The sequence below is a fragment of the Idiotropiscis lumnitzeri genome, chromosome 1 (genome assembly GCF_059441095.1).
Source record: "Idiotropiscis lumnitzeri isolate Australia: NSW breed Sydney's pygmy pipehorse chromosome 1, RoL_Ilum_1.0, whole genome shotgun sequence".
Lineage (NCBI taxonomy): Eukaryota > Metazoa > Chordata > Actinopteri > Syngnathiformes > Syngnathidae > Idiotropiscis > Idiotropiscis lumnitzeri.
In genome coordinates this window covers 11,712,875-11,739,415 of record NC_142391.1, presented here as the reverse complement: position 1 = coordinate 11,739,415, position 26,541 = coordinate 11,712,875, and the positions used below count along the sequence as shown (strand labels likewise).

At 40.4% G+C, this 26,541-nt stretch overlaps 4 protein-coding genes across 11 annotated transcripts; 3 read left to right on the top strand and 1 right to left on the bottom strand.

Moving 5' to 3' along the window:
- The first annotated feature begins 133 nt into the window (after positions 1 to 133).
- fosaa (Fos proto-oncogene, AP-1 transcription factor subunit a) lies at positions 134 to 2,933 on the top strand. The gene is made up of 4 exons (XM_088303801.1): positions 134 to 427; positions 1,018 to 1,233; positions 1,503 to 1,610; positions 1,693 to 2,933. Exons 1-4 carry the CDS (start codon positions 275 to 277, stop codon positions 2,371 to 2,373), a joined length of 1,158 nt encoding a protein of 385 aa, XP_088159927.1. The 5' UTR covers positions 134 to 274; the 3' UTR covers positions 2,374 to 2,933.
- A 1,115-nt stretch (positions 2,934 to 4,048) lies between these two features.
- LOC148343190 (jun dimerization protein 2-like) lies at positions 4,049 to 8,964 on the top strand. Of its 2 annotated transcripts, none has more exons than XM_088304840.1 (4): positions 4,049 to 4,221; positions 5,969 to 6,183; positions 7,014 to 7,118; positions 8,129 to 8,964. In XM_088304840.1, exons 1-4 carry the CDS (start codon positions 4,107 to 4,109, stop codon positions 8,303 to 8,305), a joined length of 612 nt encoding a protein of 203 aa, XP_088160966.1. In that variant the 5' UTR covers positions 4,049 to 4,106; the 3' UTR covers positions 8,306 to 8,964. The 2 variants fall into 2 exon arrangements, with proteins under 2 accessions (XP_088160966.1, XP_088160958.1); XM_088304832.1 differs by having other exon boundaries at positions 5,966 to 6,183.
- Positions 8,965 to 9,720: 756 nt separating this feature from the next.
- flvcr2a (FLVCR choline and putative heme transporter 2a) lies at positions 9,721 to 24,656 on the top strand. Of its 7 annotated transcripts, none has more exons than XM_088316631.1 (11): positions 9,723 to 10,393; positions 16,223 to 16,364; positions 17,031 to 17,171; positions 17,753 to 17,820; positions 18,065 to 18,168; positions 19,648 to 19,758; positions 20,039 to 20,144; positions 20,223 to 20,334; positions 20,563 to 20,627; positions 21,694 to 21,814; positions 23,008 to 24,656. In XM_088316631.1, exons 1-10 carry the CDS (start codon positions 9,839 to 9,841, stop codon positions 21,766 to 21,768), a joined length of 1,479 nt encoding a protein of 492 aa, XP_088172757.1. In that variant the 5' UTR covers positions 9,723 to 9,838; the 3' UTR covers positions 21,769 to 21,814; positions 23,008 to 24,656. The 7 variants fall into 7 exon arrangements, with proteins under 7 accessions (XP_088172733.1, XP_088172773.1, XP_088172782.1 ...); XM_088316639.1 differs by lacking the exon at positions 9,723 to 10,393 and adding an exon at positions 13,990 to 15,351; XM_088316647.1 differs by lacking the exon at positions 21,694 to 21,814 and having other exon boundaries at positions 9,722 to 10,393.
- Positions 23,652 to 26,385, bottom strand: erg28 (ergosterol biosynthesis 28 homolog). Its single transcript, XM_088316734.1, has 5 exons — positions 26,203 to 26,385; positions 25,984 to 26,127; positions 24,577 to 24,667; positions 24,369 to 24,487; positions 23,652 to 24,264 (listed from the first exon to the last, which is right to left on the bottom strand). Exons 2-5 carry the CDS (start codon positions 26,114 to 26,116, stop codon positions 24,176 to 24,178), a joined length of 432 nt encoding a protein of 143 aa, XP_088172860.1. The 5' UTR covers positions 26,117 to 26,127; positions 26,203 to 26,385; the 3' UTR covers positions 23,652 to 24,175.
- Between the last annotated feature and the right edge of the window lie 156 nt (positions 26,386 to 26,541).

The following is a 26,541-nucleotide window of genomic DNA, read 5'->3' as shown; positions in this document are numbered from 1 at the left end:
GACATGTGATAAAGAATTTAAGAAAGCTCCAACAATAAAAACATGGGAGCTTTTGTTTGCTCTCAGCCAGAACGCCCCCGCACCTCTGACAATGGTACGGTCCTGGTTCATTCATAAAATTGTAGCAGGGCTCTAAAGGAGGGGCTTGCATCCAGCTCGTCCAGTTACCAGGTAGACTTTATACCTGGACGAACGAACCTCGGCAGGCTCCCAGTAAGCTTTTTCTTCTATTTTTTTTAAATTATTAAGTCGCCTCCTTGTGTGTGTCTACGTGATGCTTCGTAAAGAGATGACGCCTGACATGGAAGCAGTGTCTCCCACCTGCCGGGCGGACTCTCCCGCCGGGACAAGGTGCCAGGAGACGGTCGAGGAGGCGAACTCTCCTGCCTCCTCTTCATCCTCCTCTTCCTCAGGGGGCAATGCAAAGGTATGAATGGATGTTTTGATCAAACATTTAACACAGAGACCGTTTTAATTCGACGTTTTTACTTGAAGCTCGAATTCTAAATTGATTGATTACATTTTTAACACATTTTGATATTTGTCAATTTTATATGATCCGAGTGGTGCGCGGAACATTTGAGGTCGTGCTTTTCTTTATTTTGTCTTTATTTATTTTATTTTTTTTGCGTGCCTCCAATCTGTGGGCCAGATGCGAGCGTGTCGATGCAGAGGTTCATTGAGAAAAATAAATCCATTCAGGAGACTCCACAGCATCCCTGCGTCAGCGCTGACGTCACCTGCAATGATAAAGTCAAATATTGATCGGGGGAGAGGGCTATTTCTGTTTGACTACATGTCAAGGAACAGTTAGTCCTCCACATGAAGCCAGATCCATTGAAGCGTGTATTCCAAATGGATCATCACATTTCATTATTGATTATTTCTGTTTATTTTCCTGCCTCAGAAAAAAATCCGTCCGACAATGCAATCTTGCCCAATCAAAGCATGTATTCCAAAGGCATAAAAAAAATCTCATTAGAGGATATTCATAATTCAATTTATTTTCCACCTCAGGACGTCTGCCAAGACACTGCGTTTGTTCCGACCGTCACTGCAATCTCCTCTAGCCCTGATTTCCAGTGGATGGTCCAGCCTACAATCATTACATCTGTCTCCCCGTCTCCGGGTTGCGAGCGAACCAATGAGCCGCAGAGCTCTCGCCAGGCAACACCCATAAGAGAGAGCAGGAACAAGGGGAAGAATGCGGCGAGGAAGGCAAAAGCAGAACAGGTATCGGGTCAACTCACAGCATGTAATGCACATTTCCAGTGAATAGCTCGTGCACGGCATTGTGCATGCTCTTCCTTATAGGCACTCCATTTACATTCAGGTCACAGCAAGTCTGCAACAATGGCCTATTTTTAGACGTGTGGCCGCGAAACATGTTGCCGTTCTCCAGAGGCTGCATTAATTGGCAGTGAGATGTATTACAGACATCTGGGAATGCGAGGGGCTGGATTCTTGGAGGTTCTCACTCAATTGTTTCTTCCTCGTGCCAGCTGTCTCCGGAGGAGGAGGAGAAGAAGAGGATCAGGAGGGAGAGGAATAAAATGGCTGCTGCCAAGTGTCGCAACCGTCGGCGGGAACTGACGGATACGCTGCAAGCTGTAAGTAAACAAGGGATGCGTTTGCTCAGCTGTCATTCGCGCCCATTCATGTGTGGATGTGGTTGCTCTGTATCCCAAAAAGGAGACGGACAAGCTGGAGGAGGAAAAAGCATCCTTGGAGACTGAAATTGCCAACCTCCTCAAAGAAAAGGAGCGCCTGGAATTCATCCTGGCCACACATAAACCGTTGTGCCAGATGTCTGAGGGCATGGAGTCTGTGTTCCAAGAGTCACCCGGATCCCCAGAAATCCCACCCAGTCCGGAGGAGGATCGGCTCCCGGATGGCGGCATTCAGGAAGCTCCTTCGCTCCAAGACATGGACATCCCCAGCGATCCGTCCGCGGCCATCTCGGGGAACTCCAACATCCTGTTGTGTGCCAGTGCCGAAATTAACATCTGCGATCTGGAGCCCTCTCTGGACATCAAGGAGGAGCTCCTGGATGCTATGCTGCCCACATCGGAGGACAAGCCGTCCATGGAGACGGCTCGGTCTGTTCCAGACATCGACCTGAGCGGCTCCCTTGGGGTCTCAGACTGGGAGACCCTGTACAAGTCCGTCTCCAGCGACCTGGAGCCCCTCAGTACTCCTGTGGTGACCTCCACCCCAACCTGCAGCAGCTACCTGTCCGTGTTCACCTTCTCCTGCCCTGAGCTGGACTTGCTCACAGAGGGATTGGACAGCCATAAAGGAGGAGGAGGAGGAGGCGGAGGAAAAGCCGAATCTGTCGATCACCTCAACTCCCCAACTTTGCTGGCCTTATAAAGGAAGGTGATGTGTGCCGTTTGTTTCTCTCTCTTGCAGGTTTCAGACTTTGGATACAAGAAGTGAGCAACTCGCATAAGCCACTGTGTGTAAGCGGTAATACTTTGAGGATGACTACATTCAAGAAAGACACATAGCCAAGAGTGTGATGATGTAGCATGGCGTTCACTTTGACACGAGCGAGCTCTCCATTTACATGCATGCGGAGAAGTTTCCCGATAATTTCCTAAACATATACTGTACAGCATATCTATCAGTATATGATCCGTTACTAGATCTAGGACGTAACGTGGAATTTAACATGTCTGTGGTTTTTGTGTTTTGGTGTCCTGATTGCTATTAACGCTGTAATTACACACACATTCATCCATGCTTACCTCAATGTCATCGACTGTGGTTTTGACCTCATTGTTGAGAAAGTTTTCCATGAAAACATCCAGTGCTATATACTATATATCTATCAAGATGTAACTTATGATTTATTTTTCTACCTGTCAGATTTTGTTAAAGAATGAAAAGATTGAGCATTGAGTGCTTATCTATGCTGCTGAATAACAATAAAAATAAATTAACTCTGAGTTGCATTTTATTTTGCTATAATTAGCAGTAGAAAAAAAAGTAGCTTATCTTATACAATGCTATATATTCATCTGACTTCAGCGCAGGCATTGTGGGTTCAGTTCCCACTTAGAGATGGTGTGAATGGTTGCCTGTCTTTATTATCTCTCTATATGTGCCCTGCAACTGACTGGTAAACAGTCCAGGATATAGTTCATATAATTTTATGAAAAACGCAAAAATAGTTTTCTTTATTTAAAAAAAAAGCAGCCCATGTATGTTAAGTGAAATCCATAAAGACTATTACAAAAATAATGATAATAATAATAATAATAATAATGTTAATTAAAAAAATGTTGCCTTTATTTTATTTTTGATTCAATTTTATTCTTAAACCCACTTCCGATTCAACGTCTACTGTATTGGCAAAACTGGTTTTATATTAATGGTAAGTGAGGTTGTCGGCATTTGTTGAATGTAAGTGATAAAGTAACTTGTCATTTAACTTGGATACTTTTAAAATCATGTAATCAGTAAAGTAACCAAGTTACTTTTAAATTCAAGTAATCAGTAGAGTAACTAACTTACGTGTTAACTAACGTTACGTAACACTGGTGTTCACAGACATAGAGGAACAAAGAAACATTATTTGTAGGGAATATATCATGCTTTTTTTTACCAGTTAATAATTATAGGGTCTTGAATTCGAATTTCATTCTAACCGGGAGTATAGTGCACACCCCAAGTGTTTAGAAATGATTTCCAGCCTCTTGATTTTATACTGGCAAAAGTAATCACAATATAGTTAAGCAGATCTACAAACGTATGTGTAAAAAAAAAATACTCAGGTGAAAATTTATTTTTTCAACCGTAAAAGTAGACTGAAACTTATATTATTAATAGCTCACTAAAGTATTTTTTTTATTTATTTTTATTGTCAATTATGTTTAAAACATAACGAGTCATTGGACAAAATAACTTGTCAGAAACACACACAAGTAAAAATGTACTTAAGTAATACGTATAGTAACGAAGTATTTGGCATAGCCGAGTACTGGTGGTTGATTGGAGGAGCATTGTGACAGCCCCTCCAACTACAGAACTTTTTTTTTTTTTTTTTACATCCCTGTTGCTGGCATCGGCCTCTTCATTTCCGCATTCCCGAATCCTCCCAGATGGGGATCACGTTTAGATTCGGGCTGATGCAACGGTTTCCACTTTACAAAATCTACACTCGACCCGCGGCCGCCGAGAAGAAAGAACATTTGTTCCAGCTGGGCTCCAAGCCAGGTCAGTGGACATGTTCGAACGACGACTAGTTTGTTTTAAAAAAAAAAAAAAGTGTTCTCTGAGTTCGTATACGCGTTGCCATTATTACTCTCGCCATTTCAAATATTGCCTGATGCTTAAAAACATCGCCAAAATCTCGAGTGTTTTTACGCTCAAACACCATTCTCACGACGAAGCGTGTTGACCCCTTGCACTGATTTTTTTTTTTAAACGTACAATTGCAACATTTGATTGGTGCTGCTGTCCTCTTACGAAAACACACAGTTGCGTAAAAGCATGACGACCGCAATCAAGAGGGGTAAAAAAAAAAAAAGAACGAAAATGAAAGCTTCCGCTTTCAACTCGTCCAGGACTTGCTTTTAGACCAGGTGAGGGCATCGCCAACTTTGTCAGCCTATTCAGGTGATTACACTGCGATCATGTCAGTGTAAATTAATTTCCGAATACATTCGTGGGGTTTGTTGTTTTTTCTTAGCAGAGATGGAAAACTTGAGTTGACTCAAGTCCCTAACAGTCGCTGTTTGATGACTTGACAGACTCAGACTTGTGTACGTTTTCTTAGTTCCGTTTAAAGACGAATTCTATTTACAAATGCAGCAAATGGTCAAAAGGAAATAATAAAATAGCCTGAAATCAACAAAAAAATTCAATAGTGCAATGAAGGCATGAACTTGATCCTGCAATCGTTACGTGATTATCCATATTCGCTTGACTTGAGTCCGATTTCTTCCATTCGCCCTCAAAGACCACTTTACACTTATTTCCACCCACCCACCTTTATTATTAGAATTGCCATGGATAATTTTTAACCGAAATGAAGAATAAACAGCAAGCAAGCATTCGCAAGGACCAAATCAAGTGATGTGTAGTGCCGAATTTGGCATGCAGGCCTTGAGTTTGGCACCTGTAACCTAGAATATCCGAAACATGAAACAAAATATGGAAAATGGTAAATACGGCGAAAAACAAAACGCAATTTTGGTGCAGATATTTTTCATTTCACCAACCTCAAAATGTTTAAATGTTTTTACCGTTTATAAATTGATGAACTCCTGATTACATTTTCATAAAATTTTGAGGCGGTGTCCCATTGCCCCATGATAATTCATCTAAGTTACAAAAAATGTAGATACAAAAGTATTACTCCCCTTTTTTGTCACGCTAAGGTTGACCTATTTCTGAACCGCTGACTTTGGATGCTCCTTCTTGCGGGCATTGTGGTTTTGGAATTTCCTGTGTCTTTGTCATCTTATTGTGCTCATACTTAGATTTGCAATATCCGCTTTCAGCACAATAAAGTCTGTTGATAAACGTTGCAAAATAATCAACGCTGCACTAAGATGCTACTGCAAGTGCCATCTGTCGTATCTTTTTAAAAAATATATATATATATATATTTTTTTTGCATGTCACATAGCAAGAATGGAGTAATTGTAATGCTTTTGCTCCTCTGACAATGAAGTCCAGAAAGAAGGTCAATGGGAATTTCTTGGTAGAAGCTATTTTTAGTTCTCCTTGGAATCAAGCATAATTTGTTGACATCTACTCGGTCATTTGTTGAGGTATTGACATAACTTCTTGGGATTTGTAAATTGCATTTGTTCCATGAAAAAGAAAACAAAATGAATAAACATTGATGTTCTTAGAAAAAGAGTGCCAATTCATCAAATCTATTTGATGTGGTGTTGTTAATTGGAATGAAGCAACGTCTGAGTGTGTCTCCCGTTATGCGTCATCTCCCTAGCAGTGGCCAAGGGCGAGTGTCATACCATGCCAGGACAAATTCCGGATCCCTCGGTGACAGCAGGCTCCCTGCCCAGTCTGGGCCCTCTGGCTCGCATCTCGGCCACCACGTTGACCGACACCCTCAAGTTTGGTGAGCTCCATGAATTTAAGACGATGCTGTCGCCCCTGCACTTCTTGGGCAGCCTGGGAAAGAGGCCTCTTCTCATCAAAACAGAGGTACTGTGCGTCTAAGAGACAATTTATTTGACAAAATGCTGTAAGTAGGGGTGTAACAAAAAAAAAATCTGGGAGTCACTTTTGATTTGGTGAACTGAATTGAGTTGTTACATTTTAAAAAGTACGCAAGCTTTAATCGTATCGCACCGCATTTACTGAGATACATATGGAATTGTTTGTTTTTTTGAGGAATGTACACCAGATATGAATCTATTTGACATTTCTGATGATTTTTTTTATTTATTTTTTTAATTAACTTGAATAATTTGGGCTGTGGTGAGGTTTTACATGTGGTTCCTTATTAATAAACCCGACTGAAGCTAAAGCCGTAACCTATTGAATCGAACCGAATCGTTACGTTCTTGAATCATATCGAGAAATGTATCAAAGCTCCAGCTTTGCACAACACAGCTCAGAGGTGATTTTGGGGCCACTCCTCTTAAGAGAAGCACTCTAAAAAGTTCAATTTTCTTGCCTATTACTTGAATACTCGAAGCTTCAGCCCCCCATTAGTGTTTCGATGGTTGAGGTCTGGAAACTGACTCGGCCTCTCCAGGGCCTTCATATGCTTTTTTTTTTTAGTCGCTCCATTGTTGCCCCACTGAATCACTGTCATGCAGCAATTTTTTTGTCTTTTTATAATTTGTCCTGTGACCTCTACCCTCTAGCCCATCTACAACTATTATTTTGTACACTTTATAATACTAATAATAGTCGAATCTGTGCTTTCAGGACCTTTCAGCTTGATAGGACTATTGAACCGTAGTTATTCTAATACTAAAAGCCGGAAAACTGTTGTCCAAATAACATTTGTGCCAACCCTTTTTTAGAGAAATGACGAGGATGATAGAAGGAAACGAAGGCGAGAGAAGAACAAGGTGGCTGCAGCGCGATGTCGAAACAAGAAAAAAGAGAGGACGGATTATCTACAAAAAGTAGGATCTTATTTTTAATCTGCCATCCTTATCCTCATCTTATTCTTTACAAGCTTTTAGTTTGTTAACAATAGGCAAACGTGATTGGCTACCGTTTTTGCTTGAAAGCTAAATAATTAATACATTTAGTGCATGTTGTGTGTGTGTGCGTGTGGGGGTGCGCGCGCGTGTGTGTGTGTGTGTGTGTGTGTGCCATGGGAAACACCATAGGCAAATTGGCTAAAAATTAGCATCTATGTAGCGGTGTTGTAAACCTTTTGAATAACAGGACAATGAACACACACAGTGCAGCAACACATATAGACAGATAATATAACAACATTCACAGGCCTAGCGTCTTAATTCTCTGCCAAGAACACCTAATATTACTAGCCTACTGAGAGGAATTCTCCAGTACAGTTCTGTTGTCCGTATGAGTGTCTTATACTTCCCACAGGTGGGCAAGGCGCACACACCAAAATGAGCAGCCCAATTAGCATTGAAGAGAAAGTGTGACAAAAACTATCAGTTTATTTTTAATGCTCTTTAATTACATGTTATTTCTATGTTTGTATAAAGTATAATATTATAGACCTTATACGCACATTACATTATTATTTGGTAGGCTATAACTTATGAATGTCATTCCTATTCATTCCAATGGCAAAAGATGATTTGAACTAAATTCAACTCGTATCCCAACGCATCACTCTTTTTACCAAACTAAAATGGCTAACATGCTAGCTAACAGTCAATTATTCATTTCACCATCAAAACAGCATGCATGTGCCATTAATCCGAGCAAATAAAATTCCATGACTTTGATTTTCATCCGTTTACCTGTTGAGATACAAATTACGTCCTCCCTTGGAGGCAATTTACCACCAATTTATCTCGTGAAACATCCTCACACATTATAGCCAGAAAAAAAAAAATATTCAAGCCAGTTCCCCTTTTTTCCACTCGCTCTGTTTTGGTCTCATAATGACTTGACATTCTGACCCTTTAATCCTGCCTTCCTTCTCCCACAGGAGTCGGAAAGATTAGCAATGTTAAACTCGGACCTGAAAGCCCAGATCGAGGAGCTGAAACTTGAGCGCCAGCAGCTGATCCACATGCTTAACTGCCATCGTCCCACCTGCATCGTCCGGACTGACAGTGTCCAGACGCCCGAGAGCGAAGTCAACCCGCTGCTGCTGCAGCAGTGATGTCGCACTGATGTCCTGCACAAACACAAAACAATGACAAGCACTTGGCTTTGAGCCGTAAGATGGGGGAGAAGCTCAAGAAGTGAGTTAGACACTGGTGTGGCACTTAAAACAGACTTTAGTGTTTCAGCTCTCTCCCTTTACTTTGACGTAAAACTCCCGAACGAATACAAGCACGAATCACAGCTCAGCTTGTGAACATGACATGACCAAACTCAGAATACTGGTGATCTGATTGTGTACCACCTGAGGAACTGTGATGTCATTTTCAGTTGAGTGGCAAAATGGCCGCTCCCTGTGATGGATTTTGCTATTTAATTCATATTCCATGAATTCAATTTTGATCAGAATGCCAAGTTTAGACAAGTCGGTGTGCATAGAGCATAAATATGGTAAATGTTTTTTGGTTTTTTTTGGGTTGCATATCCCATTAATGCCTTACATTTAATGTTTTTTCTGGTCTGTAATTTGTCTCCCATATTTTGACGCAGGCGTCATTTATTCATGTATTTTACATATCAAATATACATTACTGCTGACATTGTATCTTATTTAGACTATAGTCGTTACCAGAATTTTTATATATACATAATTTTGTACATTTTATATCTGAGTGAAATGCAATGGGTATCCCAAGAAATACATTTTTTTTCAACTGATATTTATTCAGCTTGGTGAATGTGTTAGACTCGTGGTAGACGCTGCCATCTAGTGGCTGGATAGAGGAAGAGCCAACTTCCCACTAGATGTATCGTTATATTTACAATAAGACAGTACAACTTTATTTATATAGCGCATTTCTCAACAGCTGGAGCTGTGAGAATTAAATGACTGATTGTCGCATATCAGTTTTTTTTTTTTTAAAAAAGGGTGCTGTCATCATGTCATTATAAACGTTTAACACTATCAACAGAGACAAGAATGTAATGGAATTAACTTAAATTAGAATGCGTTTCCCAATTAATCAAGGGTGCGTGGGCAAACAAAGCATTATATTTGATTTTTAAAAAGGAGAAACAGGCCATTTTTTGGTAAATGAGATTAATATGAGATCTTTAATATGTAGAATTGTATATTTTACTAATATTTTGTTTTCATGATTTATTTTATCATGAAATTATAATTAATCATTAAAAAAACGACCAAACACTTCAACATCTTGCATTACTCACATATAGGTCTAAGATATGTCATGTTTAAAGTTTTTCTGTTCGTTTGGGGTTTTTTTTCCGCAGACGTTCATGCTTTTTCTTCACATGTCAATTGTGGTTGTTTTGCCAAAGGGTTTGTCTAACTGCATTGTGTCAACTTCACCACCAGGCTGGGCAACAACACCAGACGTGTGTTTTTAATGCACGAGAAGACGCCTGGTGGGATGCACGTGATCTTGTACCAGCCTGCAGTTAAATAGTTTGAGCTCATTGAATTTGTCAGTCAGCTCGGATGCTGAGTGAGGTTCTGGGAAATTGCTGGGCTCCGGTTGGATTCTAATTGTTAGAACTTTTATGATTGTTTTTAGGGCAGAGTATTAATATGGGCGATAGCAACATAAAATCTCAGGAGTCCGGTCCTCCTATGGAGTCGAAAGACCCAAATGAGCGAGCGCAGTCGTGCAGCATCCCAAACGGCGAGAGCGGTGCTGCTCCCTCGACTCGCGTGTACTTGAAGCGCTGGGTGATAGTTTTCCTCTTCAGCTCGTACTCGCTGAGCAACGCGTACCAGTGGATCCAGTACGGGATCATCAGCAACATCATCGTCAAGTTCTACCGGGTGGACTCATTCGCCGTTGACTGGCTGTCCATGGTATACATGCTCACCTACGTCCCCTTCATTTTCCCCGTCACCTGGCTGCTGGACCAGAAGGGTTTGCGCATCACGGCGCTGCTGGCCAACGCTCTCAACTGCGTGGGGACGTGGACTAAAGTGGCCAGCGTCCGGTCCGATCTCTTCTGGGTCACCATGCTGGGCCAGTTTGCCAGCTCCCTGGCTCAGGTGTTCATCCTCGGGATGCCCTCACGCTTGGCTTCGGTGTGGTTCGGCGCGGATCAGGTCTCCACCGCCTGCTCCATTGGGGTCTTTGGGAATCAGGTGAGCTCTGGTTTGGACCTCCAGGAGGTCACTGATTTGTAATCCCTCGTTTTCTCATTGGTTGGAATAATTTTGTACAATAAGTACAACAAAAAATAGGCTGAGAAACACTTAGTTGTCCAAGTATGAGTATCATAATCATCTTTAAAATACAGTTGTGTAGTAGGCCCAAGTGTTCATCAAACGCAAGATAACACAGTGCGATTAAAGGGTAGTCTTTCTTTTTCTTTAAGAAATCTTCTCATCTGAGAAAGAACAATTTATCAAATATAATAGGTGTGACCAACAAAGTGTCAATTATTTGCCATGCACACTCTGAGCACACTGGCACAGCCCCGTGGCCACACACCGGTTTCCTCCCACGTTCCAAAAACATGCATGGCAGGCCGATTGAACACTCTAAATTGCCCCTAGGTATGAGTGTGAGCGCGGATGGTTGTTCGTTTCTGTGTGCCCTGCAATTGGCTGGCAACCCCCTGCCTACTCCCCGAAGATAGCTGGGATAGGCTCCAGCACCCCCTGCGACCCTGGTGAGGAGAAGCGGTACAGAAGATGGATGGATGGATGGAATTAATTAAACAACAGGTGGATTTTTTTCCCCTAAAACATTACAATGTAATGTAGCTGAGTTGAGGTGATCCACCTTTTGAGAGATTTCGCATCCACTCATCACACCTGAAGGTGATCTTCGGCCTAGAGTCCGCTGATCCATCAAGGGGTGATTCAACGTCAGACTGGAATTCATGCTGGGTTCATCTGAAAGATTTCTCTCCAGTGCTCGAGCCTCGGCCAAGGTCAAAGTGGCATAAATGATGGCCATCATCAGATTTCAACGGATCCATACAAACAGAGTAAACATGCAAAATCTTGGCTAATGCTAAAATGAAAATACTGCCGTGAAATAATAGCAGTTACAAGTACTCACCCAGACAAATCTGTACATATGTGCTACATAAGTGCTGGTTCTGCCACCCAAACCCACAGACAAATTGAGGGAGCACAACAGCATTAAGAGTGAGAACCACATCACTGTCGCCAACACATGCACAGGTGCTGAAAAGTAGGTTCACTGAGGCAAATGCACCACAGATGTAAAAAAAAAATGGAGCGGAAGAAAATTGTAGGTGGGAACCAAAATAAAGCAGACAGAGGTTTACCGGCAAAAAACAAAAGCAAATTGCTGGCTTGGCTGGCACGTCACTGGGGCTGACCTTTCTGATCTCAGCACTACTAAATTGATTTTAAATGATTATTTTTAATTATTAATGTATCAGAAGATTTGTAAACTATTTAATATTACACATTTTTACTGTGTACCACCAGATGTATCAATTTTACTTGCTGACTGGCTTATGAAAGTTTTAATTTCCCCCCCAATATGTAGCAACATGACTGAAAAATGTGCAAAATGCACGAGGAAGTACCATCTAGCCATCCATTTTCTAAGCCGCTTCTCAATTTTGTTTATTTGTTTGTTTAAAAGCAAACATTCAATAATTTTCGTCCTAATAAACGTCTATATTGTCTACTGAGTCGATTCAGGGCGATATTTCAACATTATATAATGATATATGCCAAATAATATAGAGTAATGTAGTTGCGAATATTGGTGGTCAAATGGGAAAAGACGTGTTCATGTTTGCACAAGGTCGCCATCTTGTGCCTACTTGGCGCCAGTGTAGTGTACGCTTCGCTGTACAGTAGATTAGGCTAAATGAAACAATACGGGCACACCAGGTCGGCGAACTTTCATATATTTGAACATTTGCAGTGTTCTAAGTACAACCCTTTACACTTTATCCTGGTGAAGATGTTTGCCAAGCTCGTCTAACCTCTACATTTTCGTCAGCTTGATGGTACAGTAAGGCAAGCGTTAAAGAGCAAAATATGGAGCTGGCAAAAGGTTAATGAGCGGTCGATAGTTAATCCTCGTGTGACAAGTATTTTAAGTAGCTCGGATTTTCATCACAGCGGAATGAGGTGGCAACAAAAGTAATCCTCGGCTGGCCGGCGGAGAAAGTAACTGACGCGTCAAATTTGAGGCTGAAACTTTGTTACAGTACTTTGCTAGCTTGGTTGTAAACTAGCGTTTGTTTTTTTTAAAGCACATTTTGTGATTCCAACATCGCATACGTCACAGTAAAGAATATTGTATGTGAATCTGTGCGCTTTAATGAATTCGATTGAATCCTTTACTATAATTTGTTCAATGCGCACGCATCCATGCCGTTAGGCAACGAACTGGTTAGACCAGAAACCGCACCAGCTCTTGACAGGCGAACCTCGGTTTACGACGGAATTCCGTTCCTCCACAGCGTCGTAACTCTAATTTCTCCGTATAGTCTTTGTCTCACACACTCCTAGGCCATAAAATCCCCCCCAATTATCATCATTGGTTCATGCCCATTCATCCCTGCACGTTGAACTTTATTCGTGAACGCTCTTTTCTTTTTGACATGTACAAAATGAACTTTCCTTTTGCATGTTTATTCTGCCATATCCTTGATGCCTTGCAATTTGCATATATTCAAACGGTGAATAAGTAAGACATAAAGTTATAAGAGGGATCCATTATCTCTTTATCATATTTATCGTATTGGATTGCTGTATATTTAGTTCCAGAAGTATTGGGACTTACTACTGGCCTAACCCGGGACCTTGGATATTGTATTTTTTGTTATATCATGTAGAAATAAATGTGTGTCCGTATGACAAAAAAAGAAAACAAAGCATAGATCTTGATATCCTTGAATTTTCAGGTAAGCAAAATTCTTTGAATCCTTGAAAACCCAACTTTAAATATGACTTGAAAAAACAATGAGGTGACAGGGCCATCGTTCCCAATTAATGTCTGACCCTGGAAAGACAGTTTATTTATTTAATTAAATTAGAGTTACCAAACACTTTGGTTGGTAGTCTTTTAGAATTCCGCGATGAAAATTTGTGATGACGTGTTTTGACACAGACGTGCAATGAAGTTAGACTACTAGTGAATATTTAAATTTATTGTATTAAACTATAAACTACTACTAATACTTTAAACAGAGTACGGCAGACCAATGAATAAGCAAAGCCAACTACTGTTTGTGTCAAAATTGAATATTTATACATCAAATATTGTTTGCACATTTGTTAAAAGTAAACAATGTGAAGCCTATTATTATACATGATAAACTAGTTTCATAACATGTGTACACCGTGCCGTTAATATTCAATGCTTTATTTTATTTAATTTTTTTTAACAGGTAGGGATTGCAATTTCATTGTCTGATTTGGGTCAAGCAAAATGAGGTTGATAGTCTTTATGAGCACTTCCTCGTGATTACATCTGTAAAATGTTAGACAACATCCAAAGGAAATTTTTGGTTTAGCATAGCAGTCGTAGTGTTGAACCACAGGGCTTTTCAGAATATCATTTCAGTCAACATCTCTGCACATTATGAATAGGACCTAACCGATATGGATTTTTTTTTTCAAGCTGATTCTGATAACAATTAATTGGCTGATTGATTAAAAACATATATAATTAATAAAATAATTTCTTTTTGGTCCCTTAATATTCACAAGAATGATGTTATGAATTATAGGCAGGACATTGAACTGTTTTACAATGTTTCATTTTTTAGTATTTGTTTAACTTATGTTGTAACGTGTTAATGTTTAAAAAAACCAAAATCTGCCCAAAAAAATTTAAATCTGCTGATTTTAATAGCGCTTATATTGGCCGGTCGATTAAACGGCCCCAATTATGACCATTATTATTCCACTAAACTTGAACAAGAAACAAGACACTTTAGACTTTGAGCTTTCCTTTAACTTTTAACTGTCCATATTGTGATGAACTTGCAGTATGGGTCATCCTCTATCTGCATGTGTCATGTGCTGCGCTTTAGCAACACTTTTCAAATGATCTCCCAGACTAGAAAAGTTGTGCAGTGGGCGAGTGATGCAACTGAAAAGGAGGAGTTTCAGCTGTCCAATAACAGTCACATAAAAATAGTTTGAAAGTTTTACATGCCCAAAGAGGTGGAATCTTGTTATCTTTGACACTGTAGCCAGGTAGCCTGCCTTCCAGTGCTACTCGTTAAAGCCTCAACCTTAAAACTCCATCCATCCATTTTGCATAGCACTTGTCATCACCGGGTCGTAGGTGAGTCAGAGCCCATCTCAGCTGACTTTGGGTGAGACGGTACTAAACCTACCTGGAATTACCCATTTAAAGTCAGCAAAGGAAACAAGCTGTCAAGTTTGCTTGAGGCCAACTTTTTCCATATTGAGAAAAAATGTGCTGTAGCTCCTGACTGGGAGCGGAATATCAGGTAAATGGCTGCTGTGTTTACACACACAAGGAGAACTGTTTGCTTTTCTCTCCAGCAAAACGCAGAGGCCTGAAAGAGGAGGGGAGCAACATGAGCAGTCAGGAGGAGCTCCGTCATGATTGGGTGGACAGCCATGATGGATCCTACCTCATATCAGACTCGGCCGTCCCTGACAGCGGACAGCTATTCCCGCTCATGGAGACCAAACTGTACAAGCGGCGTTGGGTCATGCTCTTTATCTTTTGTAGCTATTCCATGAGCAACGCCATGATGTGGCTGCAATATGGCATCATCAGCAATATCTTCAAGCACTTTTATGGTATTGACGACCTGGCCGTCAACTGGCTGTCTATGATTTATTTCTCAACCTACATCCCTCTCATCGTGCCTGTAATGTGGCTGCTGGACAATCGAGGCCTCAGGGAGTTCGTCGTGGTGGGCTCCGCCTTCAATTGCATTGGCGCATGGATCAAAACGAGCACGGCTCACCCCGAATCGTTTGCTGTGACCTTCCTCGGCCAGTTTGTGTGTTCAGTGTCGACTGTTTACATCCTCGGCATCCCGTCCAGACTTGCTTCTTTGTGGTTTGGACAGCAGGAGGTGTCCACGGCCTGTTCCATTGGCGTTTTGGGAAACCAGGTGTGTCCAGGTTGGCCTGTTGTGCTTCAACGTCAATGCCAGTGTGAGAGAAGTGAGAGAGTGTGAAAGTGTATAATAAACGAGGTTTATTTCACTAAGACAAGTGTGTAACAGAAGAAAACTGAATCAACAGCATCTCTCTGCTTGTTGCAGCTCGGCAGTGCAGTCCATTTTTTACATCAGTTGCTTCACAAAGTTAATTTTATCAAATTCTTATGGATCTATGAATCACAATGACGTTAGTCCTGTTTTCGCGGATATTGTCCCCGACTGTACTCCTGCTCCTGACAAGGCAAAGATTCTAAAACCAAATGTTATTGAAGAAATGGCCTCCCTAACCTGCGTAGACCAACACCGCATGCCGGTTATTGTCATGCATGTTTTTGTTTTTCGACTTGGTCTCACAGCCTGCTGCGATGGATGAAAGGATGCATTGTCATTGACATCCACCTACACACTGTGACATTATGTGTTTGATTCCGTCCTCTATACAATATGTAACGTGCTCCACGAAAGGAATTTATACATCTGAATGAAATGTTTTGAGTGAAAAACTCCCAGAAAGTATCTGGTGAACTGCGGATATCCGTAAAGGATTATAATGCTTTGATGATGAACTGGCTACACGCCAAAAGAAACTTGGGCCAATTTGAATATAGTTGAGAATGAATTAATTATGTTTGGAAATTTCTGGTTTTGTATAATGATCAACTTTCAATATACACACTTCTTCGTACATTTTGTTAAGAAGCAATGTTTCAAAATGTGAAATTGTAGAATATAGTTCAAAAGGTGTCAAATGCTGAAACTGGCCGAGGTTTGCCTTTGCTAAGAAATCTTGTCTTTTTAATGTGTGGCTTTTCACCTGCAGATGGGTATTGCTATTGGGTTTCTGGTCCCCCCCATCCTTGTGCCGAACGTAGACGATGTGGAGGAGCTGGCATACCACATTAAGATCATGTTCTACATCAGTGCTGGTGTGGCCACCATTATTTTCATCATTGTGATCATTGGTAAGTCCTCAATGGAAGACTCACAGTCAAGGGCTCAGAGAGTGAGCAAGAGCTGTCTAGGAATATTTGCCCAATCACGCAATTAATGTCAAAATTTGACTGGAAATTATAACAAAGTATTCTCCTTAAGCCATTGTGTACGGTGATACTGTTGGATTTCAACTGTTGTGCTCCTCAGGCAACACTGTCCAGTGTTGCAGTAATTGAATCATTTGATGGATGTGTTCTGACACAATGTGAAACCCAAGCAAGGGCTCAAGTTATGTAATTGTTGTATGAACTCAAACTTCCTACTCAAACTCAGATATGCGAATGTCAGTCAGCGACTCACTGCAAAGCCTCACCACTGATCTTGTTTATCTTAGTTTCAAAACAATTTCAAGAGGTAGTGCAGTAGTTCACACGCTAAAGCAGGTTGGACCAGTTTTCTGGAACATTTTGATGAAACAGTTATTAATTGCATGACTTTTACTTGAAGTGATATTTGTGCGTCTATTGTATAGGAGGAGTTAATATTTTATTTTGGTGCAATATGTTGCTCTTATGCGAAAGGGTGAAGTTATTTTTATGCGCATCACCTGTGTTTGCACCTTTGCTGCGCAGTAGGTTGGTTTCGCTGTCAAACCTGAAAACATTTACGTTAAAACATCTCCACTGTGTTTTTAGTGTTCCAAGAGAAACCAGAGCTCCCTCCCACACAAGCCCAGGCTCAGGCCAGGTGCATCTCTCCAGAGAGCTATTCCTATCTGGCGTCAATTTGGAGGCTGCTGCGCAACAAGCCCTTCATGCTGCTGGTGGTCAGCTATGGTGGGTCCTTATCCTCTACTCTACTGCCACTTGGTTTGAAAGACAATCATTGGTCCTGTTCTTAACGGAACATTCAAATGTCATTGATTTCAGCCACATCGGCTAATTATGATTAGATCAGGGTTATCTGCTCTATTGTTTGATTCCAACAAGCAAAACATACAACTGCACTTTCTTTTCATCTGTGCCACATTTTACATAAATAATGATCTTATAATGCAATGCGAGTCTATTAGGTGCAACAGATGTCCTCTGCACGGTTACACACACACACAATATGCCTATTAATTTTATATTTCAGAGAGACATTGGAAATCACAATTGGCATACAGCTTATCCTGTAAGCACCACACTTTTATGATATATATTAATTGCCTCTGTAAAAGCCTCATTATTGAGAACACTTTTGTCACAATCATATTTTATCATCTGGTGCATTGTAATAAAACGTCTACTTCTGGGCTCATGTAGCCTAAATCTATAGTTACGAGGGGACATTATTATTTTATTATATACAGTATATTACCCTGTGTGAATGGTGTGTCAGTACAAACGAAAACTATTTTGGGGTTTATTCACAGGACTGAATGTTGGCTGCTTTTATGCCGTGTCCACGCTTCTGAACCGAATGATCATTGAACACTATCCAGTAAGTCTCACGCCACTGCTGTCATATATGCTTCATTTCATGCCAATTAATCCTATTGTTTCCATTCTGTGTTTTTTTGCCCATGCTGTATCACATTATTCTCTGCTTTATACTGTTGAGACATATAATTGTGCCAGGAGGGTGACCTTGACAGACCTCACCTAAGAGCCTTCGAGACAAGTTCATCTTAAGTGCAAAATGTAACAAATGTCTAAAAGAAAAATATATTTGATTTTCTTTTTAGGGTGAGGAGGTGAATGCAGGTCGGATTGGGCTGACCATTGTGATTGCCGGCATGGTGGGATCGCTCATCTGTGGAATTTGGCTGGACAAGACGAAAACGTACAAGTAGGTACTCTGTAACGTTGTTAATGTTGCAAGTATGCATTTAGTATTACCAAGTTGTACATGAATAACGTCATCATTAAGTTGTTTTATTTCTGACTTTGCAAAACAAAAGACCGACTATTTCTACATTTGTCATTGTTAAACTTTATCTAATCAACTTCAATGCAAATGAGCAGTTTCACTGCTCAGCTTGGTGCCAGTTTACTACACGGAGATACTTTTTTATGATGTTACATCAGCCAACTAGAAACGTGCAGCTGGCGGTTAAATAAGATGAGCGCGTCATCGCCCATGAGACTTGATTGTGGGCATAATTTGGCACAAAAATGTACGTAATTACAGTACTCCTTCTGTATAAATCGTATTTAAAATGGTATGAGAAAATAGAAGTTCAATTACTTCAAAAATAAATTAGAATGCTTATATGTCGCATGGACAAATAGGGCACTTAAAACATGCTCATTTAGTTTATCATCCTCATCCTCAATTATTCTGTACTTTTTTATAAATGCACAATTACATTAACAATTGCTGTCAAGATCTTTGAATGTGCCCAACAAGGAAACAAATGAAAAAAGTCACCTTGAGCTGTATTGTTTTGTGGTTGACAACTACTACTACTTATATAATTCTGTCACCAAAACATTGTCATCTTTTGTATGGTTTATTTGATCTGAGTGGATCTGTGGTAGCAAATGCCGTGGATCCTCAAGTCCGCTTATCCAATCTGACAGACGGGACTACTGTAGTCCAACCATGTATTATCGCAGAGTTTGATCTTTCCTCCACTAAACTTCAAATTGTGTCTTAAGCGTGCAGCTTCACCCAATGCACATCATTTTGATCTTCATTCATCATTTTATCTGTAATGACTCGAATAATGCCTTGGATTCCTCACATACCAATTGAATGCTCAGCTGCCAAAGCAGCCAGGTCCAAATCGCTATCGTTGATGCTCCCCTGTTGTCTTAAAATATGTGTGAGAGAGTCAGAGGATGAAGTTAGGTTAACAAAACCAGTATTTTACGCATGGTTGTACAAAAAAACTGCTAGACCAGAATAAGCCTGTTTGTGCAGATGGCCCTTGCTTTGACAACAGGTCAATTCTGGGTTTGTTTTGTCAGTCTTTTCAGACTTTGCCTTTAATTAAAATTAAATCCAAATTTCTATAAGATTTTTTTCTCAATTGCAATTTTTCAGGATACACCAGGCTTTAAAATTTAGATAAATACTGTAAAAAAGTGTTACTGTTGTATTTATATACACTACTTATATTTTAAAAAAACACTAAGGTCATCCAGTTTTCTTGAAGTGGTTTTATGGAAGTATGCTGGAGGATTGAGATTGTCTGAGCAGCTTTTAATAAGTCAGCTCACAAGACTCAGATCTACATTTTTTGACCAATCTGATTAAACTGTGATTCTAAAAAAATAAATAATGATTTCTCAACACTAAACATTCACTTCCATCTCTCATCAGGCAGACCACGCTGGCCGTGTATGTGCTCTCCCTGATTGGGATGCTGGTGTATGCCTCTACACTCAACCTGGGCCACTTGTGGGTGGTGTTTGTCACAGCTGGAATTTTAGGGTGGGTAATCGTTACACACCAAGCAAATGTTGCACATCAAGGACGATTATGTGGAAGTTGTCTAAATGTCTGGTATATTGTGTTCATTTTAGTGTGATGATGTGTGTGTGTAAAACAACAATAACGAATAGCAACATTATTTTTAATTTCATAAACATTTTTAAAGTAAACTTTAAAGGTTTAGGCTAGTATTTGCATTATTTGTAAAAAAACAACAACAACAAAAACCAACAACAGTACATACAACAACGTAGAGCTCGATGTCAATGTGTCTCTGTAGCTTCTTCATGACTGGATACCTTCCTTTGGGCTTTGAGTTTGCAGTCGAGCTCACTTACCCAGAATCAGAGGGAACTTCATCTGGTCTTCTCAACTGTTCAGCTCAGGTTGTCACAAGTTCATTCACTTGGTTGCAACAAGTTAACAGGTATGACAATTTAAACCTTTCACCAATCTCATTTCAGATCTTCGGAATCATATTCACCATCGCCCAAGGAAAGATTATTGACAAATGGGGCACTTTGGCAGGAAACATTTTCCTTTGTATTTTTCTTTTAATAGGAACTATAATGACCGGTAAGGAAACTTTTAGCATCAACTTCTAACACTAAATTAAACATTATTTAAATCTCATTTTACAAGACCACTTAGTTACATATTCCAAGGGATACGGTCGCCATCTAGTGGTGGAAATAAAACACTGATTAATCTCTTCTTCCTGCATACCCATACATTGTAGAACTAGAGTGTAAAAGAACATCTATGGATCGTCCATGTCTCCTCGTTCTTTTTTCTGTATCACAGGATTCATTAAATCGGAGCTCCGGAGACAAAAGGCCAACCAACAGACTGCTGGGCTATCAGTCAGCGTAAGTATATCATCGACGGTATCTTCACATCCCCACAAAGGGTTTGCGTCTGATGCCATCTTTGTATTTTTGCGTCGCAACAAGTGTTGCTGGTTGATTTTGGCTGACCTCACACTGCATTTGCACTGCTGCAGGCATGAATGAATTGCAGGCTGAGTGCACTGCTCTCTCAGAATGCTCTGAACAAATTGTCACTGCGCTTTGTCCGACTACTCTACTACTTGTCCTTTAAGATAACGTAACATGCCATTTCGTTCGAAACTTGCAAGATTGCACTTTTGAGCCAATGTAAGATCTCAGCATTGCCCCATACAAATGGTCTCAGCATGAGAGGTCAAGCTAACAGGAATGAAGCCACCCCCACTCTGCTGCGCAATGATGCGTAGCAAGCATTTTTTGTCTGTGTTTCACTGTAATATCGTAAAAACCCAGCAAACGCCATAAATTAACTTGACGAAAATAATCAGTTGATTGTTGAATACAGTACAGTGCTCATGAATTCAACTATTTGCGGATTATTTTTGGGACCCGTCCGCTGTCTTTTGCTTAAAAACTCACCTGTTTGCTGTTTTTGTGCTCAGGCCAAACTGTGGCTTTTGCTATTCACGGCAGGTCATGGTCCCAATCAGGGGATAACTTTATATGTAACTCCTTTAAAGTATTTCAGTGAAACAGCAAACAAAATCCCCCCAAAAATAAAATAAACCACCTTTGAAGTTTGCAGCACAATTTTCATAAGCAACTTGAACTCACATTGCTATCACATTCTAAAGAACATCTACATTTCTTAATGCCTCTTTAATGGAAATACAACAAAAATGTGAAGTACCAGCAATCCTGCACACACAGAGTTTTATCTGTTAGTTTCTGCTTGTTAAACAATGGATTGAATACTCAAGCCAAACAAACATTGGTAATTTCATACGACTGTACTCTTCAAGTGGACAGGCAGCACGCTAATATTTGTGTGTGCAGGCGTTTCTGGGCTTGGATCTGTGCTAGTTGGTTACATGTCAGGTTCCTTTGAGCCCCCCTCAAAGACATGACATCCAAGTTATTATTCCAGCGTGCAGGCTCGGAGTCATCGGTTCAGGACTACGAGGGCACATCTTGCAGCAGCCCCTGGCAGAGGCAGTCCTGACATAAACTTACAAGCTCACTAAAAGCCAAATCACACACCTGTCAAGGTAGGGACAGACTCTCTGAAATGATAAACTCCCTACCAACACTAACGCTTAGGTATTTTATTGTTGATGGAAAACTCGTCAGTTGCAATCGCATTCATTTACAATTTAAGGTTGAATAATTGCTTTCAATAATGTGTTTGCACAGTATAGCCCCGTGACAAACTCACAGGAATTCACAAGCTTATTTCCATGTGTCCTCTTTAGTATATTTTATGATAGGTTCAGTGGAAACTCCAAAGCCAAACACCCCACAGGTCTTCAACTTTGGAATCTAGAGGTTTAATTCATTATTGAACTCTTCGTATCTATTTTCTTTTACGTAACGCCACCATTGAATGAGGGAAACATGATAATAACGATGCATCCAGCCATTTTCTATCGCACTCGGTGAGTTGGAGTCTCACAGAGCTTACTTTGGATGAGGTGTAGGCCTCCAACTTGTTGCCAGACAATCACAGTGCAAATAAAGACAAACTATTCAGGTTAACGTCACACCTATGGACAACTTAAGAGTCTTGTATTAATGGAATGTGGGAGGAACCAACACAAGCATGGGTAGAACATGGAAAATCCAGACGTGCTAAACACTTGCAGGTAAAGACCATCATGGCTCACCTGTTTTTGTGGTATGGTCATGTGACGTTGGCAATCTGAGTCCTTAGACACTGTGATGTCATTTTCAGTAAACAGCAAGTGGCAAAATGGCCTCCCTCTGAAGTGGACAAAAACAGCTGCATTTTGCTGCTTTTATTCATCTTCCACAAACACAATATGAAATCAGAATACCGCATATTGTGGGGTTGCGTGGAAGATTTTTTTTTCACTTGACTTTAAATGACCGCACATAATTTCTTATTGGAAGAATAGTTTTACAAATGGATTGTTCTCGACTTTGGAGTTTCCACTATTGAAGTACTTCACGTAGCGTATATTGCAATTATTAGGGAGCTGCATGTTGCCATAAAATTCTATTATAAGTAGGGCGGCATTGAAGCTCTGGTTTCTTTGGGTTGAGGCGCCCTTTCCAGTGGCTATTTTTAAAATGGCAGCATTGTAGCAAGACAAGTTGGATTGCGTCCAGTTTGTATGTCACAGACGATATCTTTTCATATTCACAAATTTTTGGAGTAAAAGGCTCAGGTCCTTTTTCATCATACGCAAATGGTGATTGGAGTTTATTTCTGTTTTCCCAGGACATGACCACTGTTCTCGATGAAATCCAGAAAGAAGGAAGTTTTAAGTCAGAATACAGGAAGTAGTCACGATGCATTCCACTGTGAAAGCCTTGGCGAGGATCATTGGTTGCTGTACCAGTCAAGCAATACTAAGTGACACTCACATCCTGACACGGATCCCAAAACAAGCACAAAAAGCCAGTCATGCACAAAAACAATGCACTTAAAAACACAAATACTGTTCATTGTGTTTGTATCTTAAATGTCAAATGGAACGTGACCTTTTCATGTCCTCTTACCTCAAATCTATCAAACTAGTGCTCGGCTACTACGACAACTACTACTACAGAACTCTCAATGATCAGTACTGTAACTGTTTTAACGCTTCGCTTAGCAAAAGCTTTTCATTCAAGTACTGTTTGTTAGAACATTACCGGGACTATGATGTGTTTTCATGTCATGGCAGCTGGAAGCTTTTCTGTCTGTCATTCCGGATCAGGCGGCAGTATTACCTCGGAATTCTACTGACTGCAATAACAGTCGATGCTGTGCGTCTTATGTATACTTTGGAAGGTCAGTTTTATCCTCCCTCAGACCTGGCAGACAAACTTGACGACAGACATCTGTGTCAATATGGACAAAGAGGCGAATCAAATCGACCATTTTGCACTAGAAAAACAACAAATATTTTATTGATTAAAAATGTGCTTTCCTTGTAAACTCATTACAGAGATTTTTTTTGTGATGGGAAGTTGTTTCACTTAATGTGCTGTGGCTTTTGGTGTTGTGGTTTCTCTTACAGAATATGCAATTGCAATTGCTCCTGAGTGCTAATTTACAATTTTTGGGGTATTTTAAGACATTTTACAAAGCTGTGAAGATCTGAAGCTCCTTGATATTTCAAACACATGAAATAAATTATTCTTCTCTGCGACCTCTTATAACTTAACTGGAGTCCAGTGTTTTGTATGACACTAAAAGCTAACATGAATGACGGGGCTCAGTGGAGTTTTTGTTCCATTGTTAAACAAATAAATCTCATCGTTTCCAATCTTAGGACAGGTTGAGAGCATGAGAATGCACGTGTAGTTGATTCACTGGAGGAAATTCTGTAAAATAACATCTGGGAAGCAGCACACCACAGTCAATCCAAACATGTCTGGTGGACTCTTGGACATGAGGACATTCAGTTGCGTTTCTTCTGCTGCGCTCCCACTTCCTCTGGAGTCTCTGGAAAGCACTGGAATCCAATCAGCATTGCTATGATTGAGAAACCTGGAAAAACAAATGCCGCAATTACTTCATGCTACAGGCTCCTTTCAACATTTACAAATTGTGATGACCAACACAATTTATTCTCACTGGACAATAGTACTTACTGGCCACAAGAAGAGGTGCCATAACCCCTATGGTGAGCGGTGCAGTTTTGTAGATGAAGGCCTCAGAGAGAAAATGACCCAGTGCCAGGACAAATGTCCACAAAGTGATGTGATACAAGCTGCCAGTGACACACAATGGGAGAATCTGAGGAAATTGACCACTAAAACAAGGCACGGAAATAAATACTGAATAATGAAGCGATCTTACGTTCTGTTGTGTATATCAATGGCACAGGTACAGCGAATGATGGATGACAGTAACGTCCAAATGCCAAATGTCCGAGCTTGAAGACCATTGACTGAATAAAAGTGGAGAGAAATATACAGTGAGGGAAATCATTATTTAATCTTTGTCAATTTGTTCACAGAGAAATTCCCATTCCACAATGGTTTATTGATTAAATTAATGAGCGAGTATTTGATCCTCTACAAAACTCAGAATTCTGGCTCCCTCAGATTGACTGTTGCCCATGTGGTTCCAGGAATCATTTCTTTTTACCTTCCTATTCGCACCACTTTGCTAAAGACTGAAAATCTACGACCTGATGTGCGGGACAAGAATCTCAACCCGATCAAGGCTGGAATATGTCACAAAACAACAAGCAAAATTTTTGGTGCAAGGATAAACGCCATCCCGACAGCCATGCTTGTAGGTGGAAACATATTTGGCGTTGTTTTTCTGCAAGGGATGTATGTAATGATGGGAATATGAAGCTACAAATTTGCTTCATGAACCAGTTGTATTTGACTCCTCAAGATGGCACTGTTGGTTTAAAGAAAGGTGTTTGAAAAATGGCAAGTCAGTGTGCTTGAACAGAGAGTGCCATCTAGAGTGCTCAATAAACACAACGGGTTCATGAATCATCTTGAAGCTTCATTTCCCCATCAGTCAACACAGGGCAACTTGATCACAATGAGGAAGCCATGGACTGTCAAATATTGGATGAAAACCTCATTTTCTTTGCAAAGCTCACTCAAGAGTTGTTAATGAGTCTTCCAGCATGACAATATCCCAAAACATATTGTCGGTGGATAAGGAAGAATCATTTTAAGATCAAGGAATGGCCTAGTCAGAATCCTGACCTCAACCCAATGGAAAACCCACGGAGGAAGCTGAAGTTTAAGAGTGTCTAAGCTGGGACAGACTTAATGTAAAAAAAAAACCAACCTTCGCTTCATATAAAAAAAACGTGATAAATCACATATCGACTCAATTCATCCTCTGAAAATTTTACAACAATTGCCCCAATATATGTGATTTTATGGACATTAACGTCTTACTCTTCATAAGCGCACATAACGCACTTGATGAGGAAAACGCTTAATGTCCTTAAATTCCATTTTAGTTGTCTTCTAGGTAGTGGAAAAGATTAAATCCGAAATACTGAGGCAATACTTCAAATAATTTCAGAGATTGCAGTGCACTTGCATGGCCATGAATTTCATTAATTTTAGAGGCGAAAAAATGTTGATCAGCTCATCTCTGCGCTTGATAAGGTTTCGCCATCAAGTACTAAATTTATATTTCACTGAGAGATTAAATAATTTTAATTCACTCAATAAACCGCAATTAATCACATTTATGTAGCGTATTTCACAACCCATATTTGCTCACCAAAATCAGGCGTGCCAGTGTAAAGCTTCTCCGATAAGAAACTGTGATCTCTGAAGCTTTGCACGGTGTTTCCCATCGCGATGACGGACACCATCACTAGCCAGCTTCGCAGGACGTTTAGGAAGCGACTCATCTCTGCAGCTCCTTTATTTGATTACAGAAATTAGAATCCATACAAGCGCATGTGTCGTGTTGCAAATAGGTTGCTAGAAGTGATACCTTGTCAAGTGTTTTAACAGGGCGAATATCTGCCAAAGACTAATGCTGCCGTAGACTTTTGCTATAAACAAGGTCAAATTGGCATCGGTGACATTTCCGAGCGGCGTACATCAGACACTAACCTAACGCGCTTCACATGGGGAAAAAAAACAAAACAACGAGATATGTTTCACTCGAGAACCAGGTAGTAGCCAATGACAAGCCTGACTAGAATGGCACTATCCAGTCATACCATTGATATGATTGGTCAGAGGGAGCCTTTTGGTTTCGCCTACTTTTATTTTAACCAATCGTATTTAAGAAGTCCACGAACATGCGTGTTTGGTTGTGTTTAACAAA